The 20,954-nt window shown below is 43.1% G+C and overlaps 1 protein-coding gene across 7 annotated transcripts; it reads left to right on the plus strand.

Moving 5' to 3' along the window:
• Positions 1-245: 245 nt before the first annotated feature.
• On the plus strand, positions 246-19,106 carry LOC309700986 (SLAIN motif-containing protein 1-like). 7 transcript variants are annotated; one of them, XM_082524922.1, is made up of 10 exons: positions 324-1,520; positions 3,032-3,174; positions 11,661-11,804; positions 11,972-12,091; positions 14,792-14,941; positions 15,380-15,763; positions 16,462-16,473; positions 16,958-17,107; positions 17,227-17,548; positions 17,969-19,106. In XM_082524922.1, exons 1-10 carry the CDS (start codon positions 1,126-1,128, stop codon positions 18,042-18,044), a joined length of 1,896 nt encoding a protein of 631 aa, XP_082381048.1. In that variant the 5' UTR covers positions 324-1,125; the 3' UTR covers positions 18,045-19,106. The 7 variants fall into 7 exon arrangements, with proteins under 7 accessions (XP_082381054.1, XP_082381051.1, XP_082381052.1 ...); XM_082524925.1 differs by lacking the exon at positions 16,958-17,107 and having other exon boundaries at positions 317-1,520; XM_082524923.1 differs by lacking the exon at positions 16,462-16,473 and having other exon boundaries at positions 323-1,520.
• Positions 19,107-20,954: the final 1,848 nt, after the last annotated feature.

Genomic DNA, 20,954 nt, shown 5'->3' on the forward strand with positions numbered 1-20,954 from the left:
TCGAGGCTAATTTTTGTTTTTTTTGTTTTTTTTTAAAGGCAGGAGTAACGATTTTACAGCAAACTGTGCAGTTTTTGAAGCAAAACTAAGAATTTTTTTTAGATTGAATCAAGTCAACTGTGGTGATGTGTTTAAAAAAAAGTTTTTATATAAACAAATCTACTAATCAAATTAATCAAATAAAATATGCTGCCAACAACCTGCAGTAGAACCAGATATGATTTTATTCCGCGTTTTACGTTTTATTTTGTCAAAATCCATGGCCTACATTACCCACAGTGCAACACTAACGCTCGGGCACTGGCTTCGTGGATTCGGAGCATCCGGGTGTTTTCGGGAGTGTATGCTAATAACGGTGAAATACAAATTCGCTTGGGGTGACTGTGGTGATTTCTACTAAGTAACGTTTTTTTATTAATAAATAAATTGACGAATTCGATAGTTTATCAATAGTTTAGTCTCTAGAGTGAAAAAACATATTGCTTTATCGACATATTGCCGATAAAGGTCAAAGGCAGAACCGGACGAACGTAGGCTTTTTTTCTGTTTTATTTCTGTTATTAAATAATATATATTTAATTTGATATATCCCTCACTTCAACCACTAGATGTCGCCAAAGTTTCACAAATGCCTGCCATGTGTGACCGTCTGTTGCTAATTATAACTTCATCTCATTATAAAATAACATCATTAATTAGTTAAAAGCTTATAAGTAAATATTAACTGAGGCAGTGTGTTTGCATTGAGTGAAGCAGAATATAGAAATGTGTTACAGCATGAAAAAAATAAATGTCATATGTTTACGGTTAGGTGTGTTGGACATTAGCCCACATTTTAGACTGACAGGTGCACCATCTACCTGTAATCAGTGCCGGGAGAGGAACAGAGGGAGGGGTACGTGTGTAAATGTGTCGGAGGGAGGGGGGGAGTTATGTAGTCTCCCATTGGGTGAACGTCCAGACAGGCGTACTAGACAGATTACTACCGCTGCCGAATACAGAAAGCAGTCTGAGGGCGCAGCAGCAGCAGCTTGGCCCTACCTGTCCTCCATTTGTGGTTTAAGGTGGAGGTAGAGGTGAACGCGGCTGGTATTGTGGTCTTTTCGTGTGCTTTTCTTTGCTCCAATGGAGGCGGCCGTGCTGAACCCCGCGATCATGACGGAGGTGGACTGCAACAGCAACACCCTGAACGCCGAGCTGGAGGTGAAGAAGCTGCAGGAGCTGGTGCGCAAACTGGAGCGGCAGAACGAGCAGCTGCGCACCCGAGCCGGCGCCGGCGGATACTGCCTCCCCAGCCCGCTGCCCACCCTGCTGTGCCACTCGTCCTTGGGCTCGTTCTCCGCCCCCGAGGAGCCTTTCGACTATTTCCACCCGCACAGCGGCAGGGATGGAGCGGCTGCTGCTGCGAGGGAGGAGGACGACGAGGAGGAGGAGGATGCATCCGAGCCGTCGGTTCTGGACGAGCTGGAACTTCTGGATTTGAATTCCCTGAGCTGCTCAGAGGAGTCTGATGAAACCTGGTAAGTGCACACTGCATTTCCAACCATATGTTGCTCAGTCATGTAGTATGTGATTTCTAACTGAAATGTGGGATTTTAAAGCTTTGTTTTCAGCTGCTCCAGCCCTCTGCAGTGCCCCAACAAAGCCACACACACCTTGAAGTTAATCAGGCCCTACTTATGTGCTGCCACTTGCCTTTAAAGCTTCAGGGAAACACTTCTTGTGTTTTGCTGTGGAGTGGCTGCAGAGAGGACTAAATCAAATTAAGGAAGTGAAATTTTTTGCTGATTTTTGTCACAGCTTGTGAGGTGTTGTGCAAACTCATAAACAGGAAGTGACCCAGGGCTGCATTTAACTAATACAAGTGGTCATTTTTTTCACTTGTAGCGATAGATAGATAGATAGATAGATAGATAGATAGATAGATAGATAGATATGAATATGACAGATCTCCATGTGTGGGTGTGCACTCAGTCCCCTTCAGGTCACACTCTCACCTGATGTCAGCCGGGGTTTTAATCTATAATTCAGCTTCTTCCATGTTGCCCACAGAGCAGCAGCATCCGGGCTGTCAGAATAATCTGATCCACTCTGTTTGAGCCTCTTCCTTGCTTCTAAAAAGGCTTGACACCACCTTCAAACTGAGTGGGAGACAGATTTCTCTGACTCAGGAGGAAACGAGTTGGTGGCGCAAAAGGAACGATGGAGTCTGGAGTGCGATCTGTCAGGGACTGTGTGCTGAGAGATTATATATGTATGTCACAGCACTGAATTATCCAGATTGAGTTGGTTATCTGTATTCAACAGCTAAGAGTTGAGTTAAAAGAATAGGCACGTGATTAAGGCTAGATATGTAGTGAGGAGGATGTTGACATGAAACAGGAGAAGTTTTAAAAGAGGAAGATGGCATTAAGAGTAATATTTGTCTATATATTTTAATAGTCGCAAAGAGACACTACCAGGTGTAATCGATCATGATGGGTAACAAGTTAACAGGCCTGTGTATGTAAATGCCTGACCACAGCTTCTTATGACAGAAAAGGAGGAAATTCTCATGTGGGCATTGTTAAGTACTGGTTTTAGATGTCTTTCAAGCACAAACTTGGGCAAAACAGTGGCAGTAATTTGTGTTTTCTTGTTTTGCCATCTCAAATGTGAGCTTTTACCGCTTTTCTCAGAGTTACACAAACACACTCTTTGGTTTTGAACTGTTTGTTGGGCAGTAACATCATCTCTACGCCCTGAAACATTAGGATGGACTACTTGGTTTATAGGCTAAATAAGTAAAGCTCCAGTTGGCTTTCAGAATGAATGAGCATTCAAGCACCTTACTACAGAGTAAGTCTTTGTTGACCTTTGAGTTTGGCTTTCCCAGATTTGTCCCCACCACAGTGTACACACTGTCCAGCTCTTTGTAGTCTCTTAAACTGCTCCCCTGATCATGTTTGGAAAGATCTGGGATTGGCCAGAGTCTCCTATCAGAGCTGATAGAAGTTGTAGAAGTCTAGTTCACTCTTGCTTCTCTTTCCAGGTTATATGTGTCATCAAAGGACCGCAGGTCGGAGACCACGAGCGACGCCCTCACACCGCTGCAGTGGTGCCGGCAGGCTCTGGACAGCCCCAAATCGGAGGTGGAGGCCGCCAGAAGGTCGCTGTCCCTCCGGCTAGAGCAAGGTGCGAGTCAACTGGTTTGTTTGTAATTTGTGTGTAGAGAAAACGACTCTGAGGACACAAGCCACATGATTAAGTTGCTGCTGGGAGCACTGCTGTAGCTACTGCTGCAAGAAAGATGATCAAGTCTGATATTTCTCTGAGTAGATGAGTGAAGAGTGGGAGTTTCTTCCTCATTAACTTGGAGTTCAGCCTGTGGGTGTTTCTCAAGACGGTTTCTCTTAATAAAATGCATCTTTATCTTGGGAGCATTTCAGAGCTTGAAGTCCCCGCAGTTCTGTTGTTCAGTGCACGCTAAAACCAAAGGCTGAGGCAGCGGATTAGTTTGCAGGGTGCCGCTCGCCTCCAGGCTATTTTAAAACTGATGTACACAGCTTTTAGTGTCTTGCCAAAAACAAGAGCGCTCGCTACCTCACACGCCCCTACTGTCTCTCACAACACAAATGCTGGCCAGGAGGAAGTGTTGGTGTTAGTTCGTACAGATCTTGCACACAGCACAGCTGCTGGCTTGTTAGAAAGAAATGTGTTGAGCACAAATACACTACACTGCAAAAAGTATTCACTCATCTGCCTTCACACACATCTGAACTTAAGTGACCTCCCATTCTTAGGGTTTGATATGATGTCAGCCCTTTGCAGACACAACAGCTTCAACTGAGGTTCAGGAGCGTTTATGGGAATTTTTGAACATTCTTCCAGAAGTACAGTCGGATGAAGGCCTGGTTCACAGATTGCAATCGAATTAATCCCAAAGGTGTTCTGTCGAGTTGAGGTCAGGACTCTGTGCAGGCCAGTCAAGTTCTTCTACACCAAATTCTCTCCTCTGTGTCTTTATGGAGCTTGCTTGTACAAGCAGGCTAGCTGCTTGATTTTTATACACCTGTGACCACTAAAGTGATTGGAACACTTGAATTCAATAGTTTGTATGGATGAGTGAATACTTTTGGCAGTATAGTGTATTACTGATGAGATGAGTCCCTGGGTTCAGCAGATTAATTTGTCAACACTGGTTTTTGTTCAGTGTGGATGAATTCCTTAAAACTGTGTCAGCGTTTGAGCATGAGTTTCAAAATGACATGCAAACACATTTGAATCATTTATTTTTTCACACCAGTATGATAATACTGAGCAGGTACAAGCCCCACCCACTCGCTGTCAAAAGCTTCTGTTTGTGAGAACCATCCAACCAGAAGAAAGCTAGCTTTAAGGACATAATGAGATAAGAGGATTATTTTGATACTGTGAATCATGCAAAGCTGTACTAAGAATACAAATGCAGACATAGAAATTCATAGAAAAGCCCTCCCTTAAAAAAAAAAAAAAAAACAGCCCAGCTTCTCATTTACTTGAGCAATGTGTAATAATTCATTCAGTAATGAATAAGTAAAGACTCTTTACTTTAGATACGTCAGCACATCTGTGGGCAGCTGGGGCCTCGGCATGTCAGCATAAGAAAAGTGTAATTGCACTCCATTTATTTTTATTAATTTGTTGTTTTTGTTGTTAGTATTATTTTACAATGTTAATTTTTAGTTTTTCCAGCTGAAACTGTTCTTCCTGCTCTTGTGGCCATTTTCTGAGTTTGTATTGAGCGGTGTTGTGTTACAAGAAATTTTGTGCTATTGTATTTAGAAGGTTATTAATTAGGTTCCTTTTATGTCAAAACGTCACCTGTGCGATTGCTCTGACAATATGACGCCAAACTTCGTCTGCTCCAATATCTCTTTAAAATGAAATGCATACAGAAGGTCTTTGTTTTAGTTGCCTGTTTGAAATTAGCACAAAGCTGCCAGCAAACTGCGTGGGGTGGAGGAGAAGGAAAAACGTCACACTCTGTTTTGGTGATTGTGCCGTATGAACCAGTACAGGCAGAAAATATGAGCTTGTTCATCTCTGCTTTTGTTACCTGTTGAAAATCAAGATTGACAGCTGCTTGTTTGGCTTCTCAACTTACTCAGCTTGAGCAGCTTGTTTCTTGATCTTGATCTTCATGTCTTGGATCGTGTATGAGAGAAGTTGTGTTCTCAGTGGTGGTTTACTGTTTGTGGACGGAACAGTTTGCTCAGTCCAACATTGCATGCATTAAAGTCGAACTAACGGCCCCACAAAAGTTGTTGATATTTGTGTAGCTATTTTCTCTGTGCCATTTATTTTGGAGGAGCCATTAGCAAGAAAAGAGCTACCACTCATTTGTTTATCTTGCTAGTAAAATAAGAAATGGGTGCAGTTATTATATTGAAACATGTAAATACAGTATTTAAGGCAGAAACAGAGTTTGGACAACGAAATTTCAACTTTATTTGTATAGAAAATACTAAACAACTATAGGTGACAAAAGTGCTTTACATTGAACACAAAAATAAGGGACAATAGAAAAATAAAGTACTCTAAGGTAAAAGTACAATAAAATAGGAATGCACTGAGATGTTTGTTCACTGAAGTCTCATCAGAAATGGTCTCAAACGATCCACTGAAGTTCCAGATATTTTTCATAGATTCAAGAAAAGAAATGTTGTTGTCTGAAGGACTGGACTGAAAATGTGTGAAAAAGCAGCTATTGTCCAAAGAAACACTTTAGAAAACCTCTAGAACTGGTGACTCTTTAGAAAATGACAACGTCTGGCTCTTTGTAAGCAATATATAAAGAAACGAAGGTTGGTGCACTAAAGTGTTTTCCAGAATTTATCATGGTGATCCCCTTTTTTTACCAATATGAAGGCAGGGGCATGACATTTTTACCTAAATCCTGTTTAAAAAATGTATCTCACCCCTCAAAGTTGTTCAGATAAACCTGTGATGGTCAGACGGGAGGTGTTTGGACTGATATGCAAAGACGCAGCAGTAATGTGCTAGAGCACAAGTGTAACGTGACACTGCATTTGTTTAATCAGCTTAAGAAGCAAGAGACATTTCCTGTGAGAGGTGAAATCTCAGCAGGTCTGGAGATGAATGGAAACAGCTGGCAGCACAGTCACTAGCGCTCTTTTTAAATGATCCACTTTTTAAAGCCAGTAAGATAAGCAGTCACCTCAGTAATGCTTCCTAAGTACTCTGTGGTCACGGTGATCAGTCTGAGGTCGGCTCACCTTCATCCATGCACTGCAGGGCTCAGCAGTCCGTCGGCACTTCTTAGGCAGATCAGGCCCAGGTCAGCTGACCTGCGTGTCTGTCATAATTACAGCCGTCGCTTAGCGATACTGAGCAACCGGAAAAGATCTGAGCAAGTAAAACAGGAAGTTGGTGTAAATATACCAGCAGGTTAAAGCAAGGAGCAGACCAGTGGATCGATGGCAGTGGTGAGGCCGCCGCTTGGCTTAGTGTTGTCATGGTTACCTCATGGGTCTGTAAAAATGGATTTCGTGTTTGGAGTTTATCGACAGGTGACCTGGAAAAAGCAGATCAGGATCATCAGTCCTGATGTCCGTGTGCTTATCAGAGTCCTCATCAAATCGATGGGTCTCTTTGTAGTTTTGTGTGTGTGTGTGTGTGTGTGTGTGTGTGTGTGTGTGTGTGTGTGTGTGTGTGTGTGTGTGTGTGTGTGTAAGATGGGGCTGCTTGTGAAGTGTGAGTGGAGGCGACAGCTCCCACGGCCTCAGCTGAACAGGCAGCTTAACGCCCGCAGCCTTTAATGAGGCGAGATGGAGCTCCACTCACCTGCGTGGGCGCGCTCGTCTGCATACGATCCCGCTCAGCCTCCACATACTTAGGAATCAAGTAATTATGTGCAGTGTTAAAGTCAAAGAAATACTTCACTTACACTGCAATTTTGCTTCCATCAAGGGCCGGCTGTTGGTGTAGAAAGGCTAATCTTCACACTGTAACCGCAAAGCTTGCAGAAAGAGCAACATTGAATTTAATCTTGTTAGATGCGCAGAGTGGAGATTCACCAACGCAATCCAAAAATTCACTGTGACAGTAATGTTTTTGATTAAATCAATTAATAAAGAAAGGAGGCAAGATTTAAAGCCTGCATGTATGCCTGTTCTTTGTGCAAAAGCATCCCCCGCCTCCTTATGCAGTTTCAGCAAGTCTCTAATGGTATCATGCCATCATTAAGTCAAAGTTTAGGTTTGCCAAGGCAAATAATTGGTGCTCATGTTTGGTGCTATTGAAAAGTGCCTTGAATCTGTTTTCTTTCTAGTGACCAGCCAGGATCAACACATGGTTGCAAAAGAGGGCCCAGCTGTCTGGTTGCTAAGCACTTTTCCTGCTGAATTTATGGTGCCAGTCTCTAGGTGGCCATGTTTGATATGACTATAACGCACAATCAAGTAAGCTACGACTTCACATTCAAAGTCTGACTTATCCTGATGCTACAGTCACACAAAGGAAACCGGTCGTGGGAGACAAAGTTGTTGCTACTGTGCTACTGCACTGAACTTGTGATCGTGTTGCCTTTTGAAATGGTCATTTTGAAGACGGGGACCATGTCTGAAACCACTCGTAGTCAGCTGCCGTCTTCAAAGCAACATTGGCGTGTCAAGACGGCCATAAAACAACAACAAGAGGTCGATAAGGGTTGGGAACTGCATGACAACTTGACCTCATTGTTGCTATACAGTGATTAATTGCACTAAACTGGCAAAAATTACAAATCTGAATGCATGGAAATTCACATTCACGACTTGAATTCAGAGACCAGCCCAACTCACAAATCTGAAACAGGAAGTCCTCCACAAATAGTGACGTAGTTGCTGCAGGATGACAATTTAACTGTAAAATGACATGGTGCTCGGCAGCGTGGCTTTGATACAGGAATACAACCGGTCGGAAACCAGATGTCACTTTGAACTTTGGGTTATTCTGAGCATCTAACAGAACAAATTGTGGTTTAATCAAGATCAAATAGCCCCTCCCTCTGTTAGATTTTCTTCATTTTCCTCATCTTTATGATGACATCAGTAGGAAACATCATGAATTGGTCATCTCAGGCACAGAAGCCACCTGCTTTTAATCTTGTGCGAGGAACCTCTTGTCTTGTTTCAGAGAGGATGATCTGAAGGCCTAGAATCAGATAAAATGAGGATTATTTTGAACTGTGACTCATGCAAAGCTACTCTGTTCAAGTCTTGGTGTAGCAGCCAGAACTCGATACTTGTGAATTTCATTACAGCATATCTTTTCGGCCACACTTGGTTTGTAGCAAGTTACTTCCTGAGAGCCATGTTGCCAGTTAGACACATTTCTACGGTAACTCAGGCTTGTTTTAGATGGGCTGAGTGCGAGTGCTGACAAACAAATCTTAAGGAATATTGCAGCTGCTGTGATCACTGTGCTGGAGTGTCACCTCTGCATTGCTGATCACATGCTAACCTTCCATGTGCTTTAAACTAGCCTCCCGTTGCAGTCTCAGTATTTGGGTCACAGAGTTCGACTCCCTGACTCGGCTGCATCCTCTGAAGTTGCCTCGGCTGTGCACCTTGTTGCATCAGAAGCAGTTAAACCTCCACTCGACACACTAACCATCCTCTGCAGAGGAATCCTCCCACCAACTTGGCCCACTAGCTCTCTCTCCCCCACCCGAGGTTTGCCGTGATGAAATGAAGAGCTGTTGCCATAGCAACGGTGTACATGAAAGGTTCGTAGCTAAATGCTTTTATATTCACATTGACAGGTAAAGGAGAGAAAGATTTCCCTCGCATCTCTGTGCGGACACCAGCCTTACTCGCACACCTTTTAAATAATACAAGCAGTATTTTCTTTTATTCACCTCTGATTCCAAAAGTGTGTGTGTGTGTGTGTGTGTGTGTGTGTGTGTGTCTCAAAGCTGTCATGTTTCTTCTTTCTATGAATAGTATTTGTGTGAGAGGCGCACAGCACCAGGTACAGCTGCATTGTGTGAGCGTCTCTGTTGTGTTGAATCCTGCTTTGTCCTCGGCACTGAGCTGCTGAATAGAGCAGTCGGTGACAGACACCGCTGGTGAGGTAGCGGCTGCACGGCGCTGCCCTCGTGCACAAAGACGTCTGTGATGTCTGGCTTTGTGTGGTTATTGTCTTTTTATCTCTGATTTTGAGCTGTAAAGAACAAAAGAGTCGAACTGATGGTGATTTTTTTTCCCTTTTTTTAAGTCCCATAGAATATTCACTGATGGCATTTAAAGAGACATTACACCCAAAAATGTTAACATGTTTCATTTTGGATGCTTGCTGGTGTGAAGTACCAATTCATTGTGAGGAAATGAGGACTACGGCTCATTTACACTCTAGTTTGTCCTTTATTCCCACTCCTGCACTCATTGATGTAGCGCTATCGAGGCACAGGTGGAGTAAAAGGACATTAATCGAGTTGGCAACAAGTCGTTACTGTAAGTGAAATAAAAGCTTCTCAGTGATGTCCTTCTAGTTTCTACGTCTACCCGACTCTGAGCTTAAAATGTTACAGTCAGTCGTTTTTAACAGAAAAACAATAATATTATGCTCATAAATATATATTTATAAGTGCATAATTATGTATTCCGACAAACTGTGTTCTCAAACTTAGAATTAATCTGTTAAAAATACGTAGGTGCAGGTTTGTCATATTGGCCCGCCACCTTGAACACACTGTTCAGTCTTGTTTTATGTATGTAGCTAGAGACCGGCCACATACGAGAAGAGAAGTCATAGACAAATTTTAATTCATTTCTGCAGCTTCAGAGTTAAGATATGATAAAGTACTGTCATCTGAGAAGAGTTCCTTATTTGCAAAAGCAGCGAAAAAGTGTCTCAAAGAGTCACCAGCTAATGATAAGGTCAAGTGACCTGAAAACTTTTTATCTGACAAAGAGTCTGACTTCATTCTCACATCATAGTCTGACAGATGTGTGGTAAGTCTAACAATGCTAGAGCTACCCTCAAGGTTTCGCTAACAGAGGTTAACGCCGGCTAAAAGAGGCTTACGGCAGCTAACACTGGCAAAAATGATTAAATCAGCACTTATTGGCAGAAAAGTTCAGATATCTGTTCCAAATAACGGATGTGTATATCCCTATATTAATGAAATATGATCTGTTCAAAAAAAACCTGTTTTTGTATGTTAGGAAATCTTTTTCATTTTATACAAGATTGATGTAAAATTTGCACTGCAAATAAAAGCAAATGTGTTTATCTGAAATTAGTCAAAGAGATTCTCCAAAAGATTTTTACTAAAATATTATTGGGCAGTTGGAGCTGTATGATGGAACTTCACTTTTATATAGAGACAGAACCAAAATATGAACTATCGACGGAAGTGAGTGAAATCAAATGTTAATGTGTATTAATTCTAACAAGCTGCTGCATATTCTCAGTATTGGCCTTTGCTACATGGTCCTGAACAGTCTAGCAACATGTTTGATCTTCCCATCATTCATGTAATATGGGAATGTTTTTATTTAAATAAATGAGTGTGTCAGCTCAGTAACTTTCACTGATCAGTGGTGTCAGACTAATTTTACATTGTGGGCACCATCCAGCCCAATTTGATTTTATGTGCGCTGGACCAATGAAGTTACAGCATTGCCTCATCGATAAACATGTCTACCTGCCAGTTGTTTCCCTCATAGCATGAAAACTCTTTCCCTTCTTCCATATTTAACACCCTTTGTCCAATAAATTCCAGCCTTGCCTCTCTAACTTTGTCTCCAAAGTTGGGTGTTGGAATACTAATGGTAAAGAACGCCTACATTTCTACCTACTTTGGTGTGGTATGCCATTCCTTGGGTGAAGTCTTTTGACATATTGTGCTTTTGACAAGTACAATATTTTGTGCAAGTATCCTTCTACTTTCCAAGTGTCACATTTTCTAAAGCTGTCCACTGGGTCAGTTTGGTGGCCCAGTTCTGTCCCCTGGACCAGATGTTTGACTTGACACCCCTGCACTGAAAGCATGAATGGTGCATGTACTAAAAACTACTTCATCCTTTGGGATAATGCACACTTAATGTGAAACCATAGTTTGTATATAAAAGTATAATAAATAAAAATATAATTTTTTTTCTTTTTGGGGTGGGTGGGGGGGGTAGTTTTTGTTAGATGGGTCGATGTACTCACATGGAGGTGGCTTGTTTATCAAGAGGTAGTCACTCCTTAAGTCATTATTACCAGAGTATCCACTACTAAATACTCTGCTTTTTATCATTAATTTCTCTATATTGGACTAACATTTATAAAGTAAACCTGATCTTGTATTAAATTAGACTTGAAACCAATGTTTAAGACTATAAATGTAAATTTACTAAGTAAATAAAGTGAGCAGTTGGGCCACTTTCCCCTTAGACTTCTAGATAAGCACACTTGCTCTGTTGTGCACTCCTGAATATTCACAAATTCCAATAATTATGCTGAAAAGAGCAGAAATCTTATAAACACACTGTCCTGTGTGTGTGTGTGTGGGTGTGTGGGTGGGTGGGACTTTCTTTTGTTTCTTTATCCGCCCACAGCTTTTAGTTGGTGTGTCATGTCTGACAGGGAAACGTAACAGTTTGTATTAAACATATGCTAACTCTGTGCTTGTTTTCTCCCTCCTTCAGTCTCCAGGTGGCGTAGCTCCCTGTCCAGCCCCTCTCCTTCCTCCTCTCCCGGTCCTCCTCTGAGTCGAGTTGCTGGAGTGTCTCCTATCAGTGCTTCCCCTCCAACCAAGCCCTGCTCCACTCCTCAGCCGTCTGAAAGACACGGTACCAATGTTTTATCTTTTTTCAAAGCATCATAATCAACTGGCCTGGGACTTAAATTTCCTCGAGTACTGTCCAGATTTGAACATCAGTGCAACTTTCACTCATGAATCAGCTGTCTGTCACATCTTTTTCTCCCAAAACTGGCTTCCCCTCCCTCTGTGCCTCAGTTCCTTCCCTCTCCTCCCCGCTCCACCCTCTCCTCCATCGGACTCTCAGTCCCATCGGGAAGGAGCTCTCCCCCGTAGCTGAGAGGACTCCCACCTTCCTCCCTCACCCGCTCACCCGAAGTAAGCCTTCCTTTGCTGCTCTTCTTAAAAGAACATGTTGATTCCTTACAAACATTAAAAATTTAATACGTATTGTAACCAGAATACGAATGTGCCGGGGGAGGAAAAAACTGGGTCATGCTCAAGCTTTTTATACATTATTCCAAACATTCCCTCCTGTAGGAAGTTGAAATTGAAGAATATATTTTCATCGCAGCCTTTTTTTTTTCCTCTGCCCTGCTTGTTGCTCGTTATAAGACTACATTTCACTGCTGCACGTGAATCCTGTTTGAAGGCAAAGTGGATTCAAGTGCATTATTAGCAATGGAAAAAACGACGTTCCAGACACAGGAGAGGGCGAAGCTGCAGGGAATAAAACTGCTCAGCCCTGAAGGGAGCGAGCTCACATCCTGAGCAATGTAGCTCAGAAATAACTGCTGGGGGGTCTAAGTAGTGGTGGTGGGTGTTTGCCCAAAGCTTATTTCCATGACACTGGCTTTAATGAGCCTTTTTCTCGTGCTCTCCTAAACGGGAACCTCCCTGCCCTCCTCTGTGCCACCAATGTGTTCGGGGCTGTCAAATGGGCTCTGTGCTGGGCTCAGTCAACCCAGGGTTTGTTCATTTATCTATAAGCACGCTTTCAAGAAAGAGGCACGATTGGCAGCGTCTTACCGATGAAAGCTTGGATAAAGCTACAATACTGGAAAAATATGAAAAGGTTAAACACACTATGGCAGCTGAAGCACTAAATGTGATAGTTAGATGCTTTATTGGTCCCACAAGGGAAATTATTAATATTACAGCAGCAGGATAAGGAATAAAAATAGTCAACAACAAATAATCAAGGTGGATAAAGTGCCACAGTTGCGTAGTGAGAACCTTATATTGTGAGACTGCAGCAGTTTTACATAAACAGTGAAAACAAGGGAAATGAAAAGACTGATGTGTAAGAGAGTAGCACAGATTGTATTAATACATAATATGTACACTATAAATCTAAAACGGCTCCAAGAATGTGTGAAGGCTTTTACACACTGAAAGCATTTAGAAAAACGATGCGAAATTCCCAATTTTTCATATGCAAGTGTCTCATAACGTTTAAATGCACCAAAAGCTCTGCATTGCATGAGTCATGGTGAAGTGAGATTGAGCTGGTCCTGATGTTTCTAAACAAGAAAAGGAAGAAACTGAGATTGTGGGTTCATCCGGTTCTCATGAGCAGGCGACAGCAGGGACGCTTTAATGGTTTGATCCGGGAGCTGAAGTTGTATCACAGCTGCTTTAGTACTTATTTCAGGATGTCAGTGAGGCATTTTGAACTGTTGTTGGGAGAGTTGGGTCTAGATGTTGGGGAAACGATTTGAGAGAGCCGATTAACCCCGGAGCAACGTCTGCTGTTTCCATCTCATTGTGTAGTTGGTACCGGTGCACGTTTTGGAGCTACGACCACAAATGCAATGATCCGATTGATCATATCTGTTTATTCGCATGTGAAAAGTCTCAAAAATCGAGATTGATTCAAAAAATGAATGCCAAAAAATTCCTCCTACGAAATTTTGTGATCGGTGTGAACGACTGTTTAAGAGTAGATGAGTCTGAAAAATAATTTTAAAGGCCTTAGAACAGAAATGTGTCTTATTCTCAACAGGTGTGTTCTCCTCATTGTACAGTTTCATGGAGAAATTCCACCATCAGCTGTAAGTTTTGGTATTGCTAAGAGGAAGCTTTTAGAAACCACAGCAGAACCACATAAAGTTGCAGATCGGGGAACTGATTGCTGACTTGTAACCGCGGAGCTCCAAACCTCCTCTGGCATTAACATCAGCACTAAAGCTGTGTGACAGGAGCTTCATGGCCTCATTTCTATGACCAAACAGCTCCTGTAGGTGGTGCAGCCCGTTTGGTGTGTACTCTACCCACTGAAGGAACAACCACTTAGCCCTGGCCTTTTATTAAAAGCACCTCTGATCTAAACTGCACAGCAACAATATTCTAAAACTTCACTGCGATAGTTTTAATGAGGCTTTATTTATAGAGTGCTTCCCTGAAGGCATGTTACAAATTACTTCACACAAGAAAATATGACAAACTCATCGACCTGAAGGAGGGAAAAAAAAACCTATTATGGGATTTGTTTTACCTGAAGAAGCTGACCGTTGACCTACCTGAGCTTGTGCCCAAAGTGGAAGTGAAGGAAATGTCATTTGTGCTGATCTCAAAAGTCTCACTTGTCTATCCAGAGAAACCTGTGTCACTCAGCACAACCCACAGACATTTTTAATGTTCCTTTCTTGATTGGTAGGAGTTAATTTCAAAGATTCAGAGACGGCCCGCGTTAAAGAAGCTCGTAAAGGTGCAGAAATCCTGGCCTGTGTGAGTCAAATAAGACTAAAGTAATTAGAATAATGGCACTGATGGAAGGGATTACTTTATAGAGCAGTCGCAGGGAGCAGATATCAGGCAGATCGTTAACTGTGAAGAGGTTTTTGTAACCTCGGGCTTAATATTTCTGCCTCACTGCTGCCTAATGGGCTCTAATTCTGTGAGCCGAGCATCGCCCTCCATTAGTCCGGACCCCTCATCTTTATGTGGAGGACGCTCTGAAGAGTGAAGGGTACTTCTCTCATCAGAGCAGTCCTGCCTCATTTGTTTAACTGTGCAGCATGAAGTGAGACATCGGAGAGGAAAGTCTGACTTCTTGGGTCTTGTTTTTACTTGAAGGTCGCAGCCTGCGGCGCTCCACCCTCAGCCCGCAGTCGTCCATGGACAGCGACCTGGGAGCATCTGAGGCAGAGGATGACTCCATTGCTCTGGGATACAAGCTGCAGGACCTCACTGATGTCCAGGTTATGGCCCGGCTGCAGGAGGAGAGTAAGTAGCAGGACCTCCGTCTGCACCCTGACTGCACTTCCTGATTTTTGATTTGAGTTGTAGACTGTTGGTTAGTTGTTTGCTCCGCCTGCCAGAGTGCTTAAAATGCACTATAAATCTGAATCTTTATACAGAAAGAGATGTTTCTGAAATGATTTCAGGACAGTAGAAATCATTCTGGCTGTTTGGTCACTTTTTTATGGTTATCTGTGTCATTTGAGCCAACTCACTTCTCCTGCTGTCCGTCTGTCTATCCCTACTGTCCCCCCCCCCCCCCCCCCCCCCCCCCCCCCGTCCTAATAATTTAACATATGGCACCAGATCTCAGAGCCCATCGCTACTTCAGCTTCATTAACCCCAGGAGGTGATGACTGTGTGTGTGCGTGTGCGTGTGTGGTGGGTGTTTTGCACGCTGGTCCTCATATTTCGCTCCCCCAGGTCTAAGGCAGGACCTTGCCAGCACCTCATCCGTCCTGGCCAACCGCCGCAGCCAGAGCTTGACCTTCCAGCTCAGCCAGCTCAGCGCCGGTCCCGACCTGGAGGAGGAAGACGAGGAGGACGACGAAGACTACGGTCTCCTGCCGCCACCACAGCCACGCCTCACCCGCCTGCCCCACTCCCACACTTTCTCCAGCATCCGAGACTGGCGAAGAAGCACCAGTTCCCTGTGCACCCCTCCTTCCACCCCCTCCACCCCCCCGTACCCTTCCGCTGGGTTCGCCGTTCAACCTGCGCTCCAAGCCCAGTCTCAGGGTCTTGGGCTGGGGCTGGGAGTGGGCAGCACCTGCGCAGCCGAGCAACAGTGCTTCAGACCAGGTTCAGGTGAGGAAAGGGGGAAACTCGATCTAAATAAAGAAACAAGGCTGTTGTGCGGAATTATCAAGGAACAGATTCCCTTTCAGCTCATTCTTCTGGTCTTCTGCTTCCTGAGAGACCAGAAGAACAGCTGGTGTTAGTGAAACTTTCATGAAAGTGGATCTAACACTTTTGATCTCAGACACTTAAACTCTAATACGTTGTGAGAATGTAATCAAATTGTAAGTGACTTTTAAGGACACTCGAGCCTAACATTAGCTTATAACAATATCAAAAATGAATGTCTATGAGAATATACATGTACAAATCTCTCTCTCACACACACACACACACACACACACACGCACACGCTACTCCAAATTTATGAGTATATCACCTCTTTTTCTTTTCTTTTCTTTTGTCTATTAAATAAGCTGAAAGCCTGACTGTACCTTTAATCTCAGAGTGTAGTCCTTTAATGAGGATGAACCAAAGCCTGATTTTAAGAATCTGGCACTAGAAGGTATTTCCATCCATCAGCAGACATGGATTAAAACTACTGATGATCTTTTGATAGAATCAGCACCTATTAATGCTTTGAAGAGTACTAATATAAATTATCTCTGTGTTTATGTTTTGTGCGTGTGATATTTGTGTGTATTGCTGTGTACGTGTATGACGTTGGACATGTTGTTTTGGGGGGAAAACTTCATCATGGCCTCCAGCCGAATATGAGAGTAAGTCAATAACATGGTTCAGTATATCTAACCTCATACATCATCTCTGAACATTAATTTGAGTATTTTTTTCTTCTAATTGTGAACCTCGCCCCTTTAACACTGTGACGGTGTCTCGGTCCTGACCTCGCTGACGCTCTACCTGCTTCATAAACTCTTTCTAATCCTCTTGTACAACTGCTCTTAAAGCTCTCGGGCTGGCATGTGTTTCCATTTTGAGGCGGAGACTCCGAGAGTTTGATGGGATTACAAGTTAGGAGTGTATATCTGACTGTGGGGGGCTGGAAACTGTTAGCAGTATAAAGAAGATCAGAGGCTGCTTTGAGGCATCTTTAAAAATAGTTCAGCATCTGAAGGTTTCTATTTGTCTCTGTGTTTTTGTTTGGAAGCTTCTCTGTTTGCAGACTCTGCAGATAACTTTATTAATCTGGCCTGGCGCAGCTCTGGACGCCTTAAATCTGTTGGCTGTTTTTGTCTGTGTTAGATAAGCTGCGGAGAAGCATGCCTAACCTTGTCAGAGCTCCCAGCATGCCCAGTGTGCCCATACCAGCCAATCCCAGTGCTTCCCCTTCTTTGCTTCGTAACAGCCAGAGCTTTGATTCGTCCAGCGGACTGGCTCGACTGCAGTCCTCCAGTAAGACGCTGCTTGTCTTCTCTAATTAAAGGGACAGCTCACCCAAAAATTCATTCGCCTTGAAGGCGCCGCCAGCCAAGTAAGTTTACTAACTTCAGTTTGTCTCCTCTCGTCTTCAGTCCCCTCTCCAGGCCAACTCCAAAACAGAGTCCAGAGTGTCGGGAACTTCACCTCATTGTCACGGCCACCTCTGAAGGCCACTGCCTACGTCAGTCCCACTATCAAGGGCTCCGCCTCCATGCCCACCTCCATCAGTCTCCAGTCTCTTAATCTGAACAGCAGTGGGGGGGGTGGGGCCAACAGCGGGATCCCTTTGCTTAGTAAACCTGCAGGGACACCCACCACCTCAAACACTGCACGCAGCAGCCTGCCCCGCCCTGCCTCCTTTGTTGGTACCACAAGCTCCACCCCCCGCAGCAAGGTGGCCCAACCAGCACGAAGGTAAACTTTAAAAAGAAGGTGTGTGTGTGTGTGTGTGTGTGTGTGTGTGTGTGTGTTTGCTTGCTTGCGCAATCTGAAGTAACACAAACCTACCTCATTGGACTATAGTCAGTAAATGTGTAAAATAATGGATTACTTTTTAAAAATAAAGAGTACTGTGTAATTTGTTCATTTGAAGCAACAACTCTCATCAAACACTGATGTTGCTGCACTCTCCCTGGAGCACATGGTATTAGATTCATTTGGACTCACACTAAAAGTTTGAAATGAGGCAAAGCACCGAGTGTTACTCGTCATCCACACCGCACTGGTGGGTTTCCTGAGACATGTGGCTCCAGCGAATGTCTGTTAGATTTACCTGTTGTGGAACATCATGTCTTTGTCTGTCCTCTGACTTTAGTCGTCCTCCTGTTCCCTCAGTTTACTGACTCCTCCAAAGAGCTTGTCCACCTTCAGTGCCCTCCGCGACAGCACCTGGCGAGACGGCTGCTACTGATGGACGTGACGTTTGCGGCGGCGCAGTAGTGGCAGCAACACCCCGCTGGTTGGGGCGACTCGCTGCACTTCAGCATCAAGGGTTTTTTTGTTTTTTTGTTTTTTGCCCGTGGAGATGCTGAAAGGTTTCTGACCCAAAAAAAGTGACTGTTGATGACCTTAAATCTGAGATCCTGCATAGAAAGGTCGGCCGAGGGTCTTTGTGAACCGATCTCTCAGAGTCTATGCAGAATTTCTTCGGGGAAGTCGGGTTTTCTTAATCTGCGTTTGCACGTCAGCCCTTGAATTCACTGACTGCTTCACAATCGACGAGTGTGGTCTGTGCCAAGGGGGCGCTGTTCCCTGCTGCTCTTGTGCAATAAACCGCTGGCTGATGGGTACCAGTAATACTAACCCGCTGAAGAGGGCTGCCAGTTTGTTTGGGTTTTTTTAATGAGCCTCGTGATGCTGTGTGTGTTTGTTTATAACACATTTATTTTGAATAAATAAATAATTTTGACTAATCAGGAGATTTTTCCCTGTGGCAACGAGCGCCCACAATGCTGCTAAAGTTTAATCAGTCCCTGTGCATTTGGGTACAATTACTCCAGTTTTTACAATAAACGTAATAAATGACGTATTCGTGTACAAATCTAACTATTAAGTGTGCATACATATATATTAATTGATCCGATATTTGATTTTAAACGTGACGCTTGACCAAAATATCTGAATGTTTACACAAGTTTTGTGCATATTAACACTTTAAAACTGTCTGACCGATAAGAGGAAACGGTTCTTGTTGCACTTTTGTATAAAATCTCTCAACTTTGTTTCTTTTTTGTTCTGTTTACTAACACTTGCACTTCTTTTTTTAATATATCTGTATTTGATTTTATGGATTTAAAGTGAGTAAACGGCTGTTAGTAAAACGTTCTGGGGATGTTTCACAGTTAACACGCAGCCTAATGTAGCACCGTCTGTTTGTAATATTTGACCACGGCACATTTCACAAAACCCTGACACTTTTGTTACTGTGATAGACCGAATGAGTGAGCATTTTAATAAAATATTCTAAATTAAAGCTGTTTTTATGTTTGCATGAGTGAAACACTGTAACAAAGTGGAGCAGACTTCTTCAGCATCACTTAAATTGTGGAAATGGTCAACGCTGCCACCTAGTGGTATAATATTTTAATGGCCCCGGCGGGGGTTTGACTCCACTGAACGGCTATATTGAGGTACCCCTGAGTAAGGTACCGTCCCTACACACTGCTCCCCGGGCGCTGCATTGGTGGCTGCCCACTGCTTCACACCACCACCATTAACAGGTTCAGCTCATGGTGTTATTTCTTGTTTTCAGTAGCAACCGATGCCTATGATTGTGCCAGAGCACAATGGGCATTTAAGATTTCACACAGGTGCTTGGTTGTTACAGTCTGGAAATGGAATGAAGGTGAGTGTTATTAACCCTCTGTGTGCGCACCTCCAAATCACATGACTGATTTAAGCTGACATAAAAACAAGCTGCAGCCACGCTGAGTCTCTATTTCAGCTCGTGTTGAAAGTTTGGACTTCAAAGTATACACCAGTTTTGAAATTTTCATTAAAGGCCACTAAATCCAGAGATATGAAAAAATATATATAAGCGATGCCTTTTTCTATATACTAGAAAGAAGAAATGAAAAAAGAAGAAGAAAGCATTTTCTAAGGACAGTCCGAAAACTGTAAAGACAAAAAAAAGCCAACTCTTTCCTGTTGGTGGAAAAATGTACCCTGTCAACCAACTTTGAAGAGGAAAAAAAAAGGCAGCATGTGGGATTTGGTTGTTTAGGAAGAGGGGAAGGTTTGAGAGTGACAGCAGCGAGACGGAGCGAGCGAATTGGAGAGAAAGGTAGAGAGAGTGAGAGATGAGAGATTTGTGACATTTAGTGTGTTATGTAGTCGTTGTTTTGTGTGTTAGTGAGGGTGCTAATGACTGTCACAAAGGCAGATTGCAATGTAAACACTGTCCAGGTGGAAAACAGGAGCAGTGATACACCTGCTGTCAGGCCTGCAGGGTTTATCCCTGTGGTGTTCTCCTCTGTCTTGTGGTGGATTTTGTGTCAGTAAAATCTTTTACTGACACAAATAATTTGTGGGGCATCTTATTGTGACACCTGACTGTTTTCTCATTTTAGTTTTAGTGACTTTGAATGTGACATGGTTGTTTGTCTGCGTGAAGATCTGCTGGATCTGCTGTCTCTAGAGTTTGAAGAGACTGGTCTGAAAAAGAGAAAATGTCCAGTGAGCAGCAGATCCCTGTTGATGTCAGATAATGGCCAGACTGCTTCAAGCTGCTGGTGGTGTAATGATCTAGAGGACATTTTCTTTGGACTGAGCTGAGCATCACTTAAACACACACACAGTAGTAGGTGTACCTAATAAAATAACCAGAGAGAGTACGTCCGTTACAGCTTGTAGAATTATCATTAATTAGTCAGACTTTGGGTCAGCAGCGATAGGCTCCGCTCAGTTTCACTGTTGATGTCAGTATTTGCATATAAAGCCTGAAGTTTTTTAAATGATCATGTACATGCAGAGTTGTAGTTCCTGATAGTGACCACTAGAGGGCAGTTATCTTGTAACAGGGCAGCAGTGTGATCAACAGAAGTCACCAGAACAATTACTTAAATAATTCTCTGTATTTTGATATGATTTAAAAGGATCACCTGTGTTCACTGACTTTTTTTTTCAAAGAAATACACTAAACCCAGTCCATAAAGATCCTGAAACACTTCAGCGCTGACCATAAACCCCAAAGGAGAGCATTAAAAAAGCGCCCAATGTTTTTAGAAGGTTCGGGTTTTCTCAAAGATTCAGAGTCTCTAAAACTTTGAAAGAAAAAAAATTGAAGGTATGACAGCAAAATAACTCTTAACCTCTGGGTTTA

The sequence above is a fragment of the Aulonocara stuartgranti genome (assembly GCF_965226115.1).
Source record: "Aulonocara stuartgranti genome assembly, chromosome: 23".
Taxonomy (NCBI): Eukaryota; Metazoa; Chordata; class Actinopteri; order Cichliformes; family Cichlidae; genus Aulonocara; species Aulonocara stuartgranti.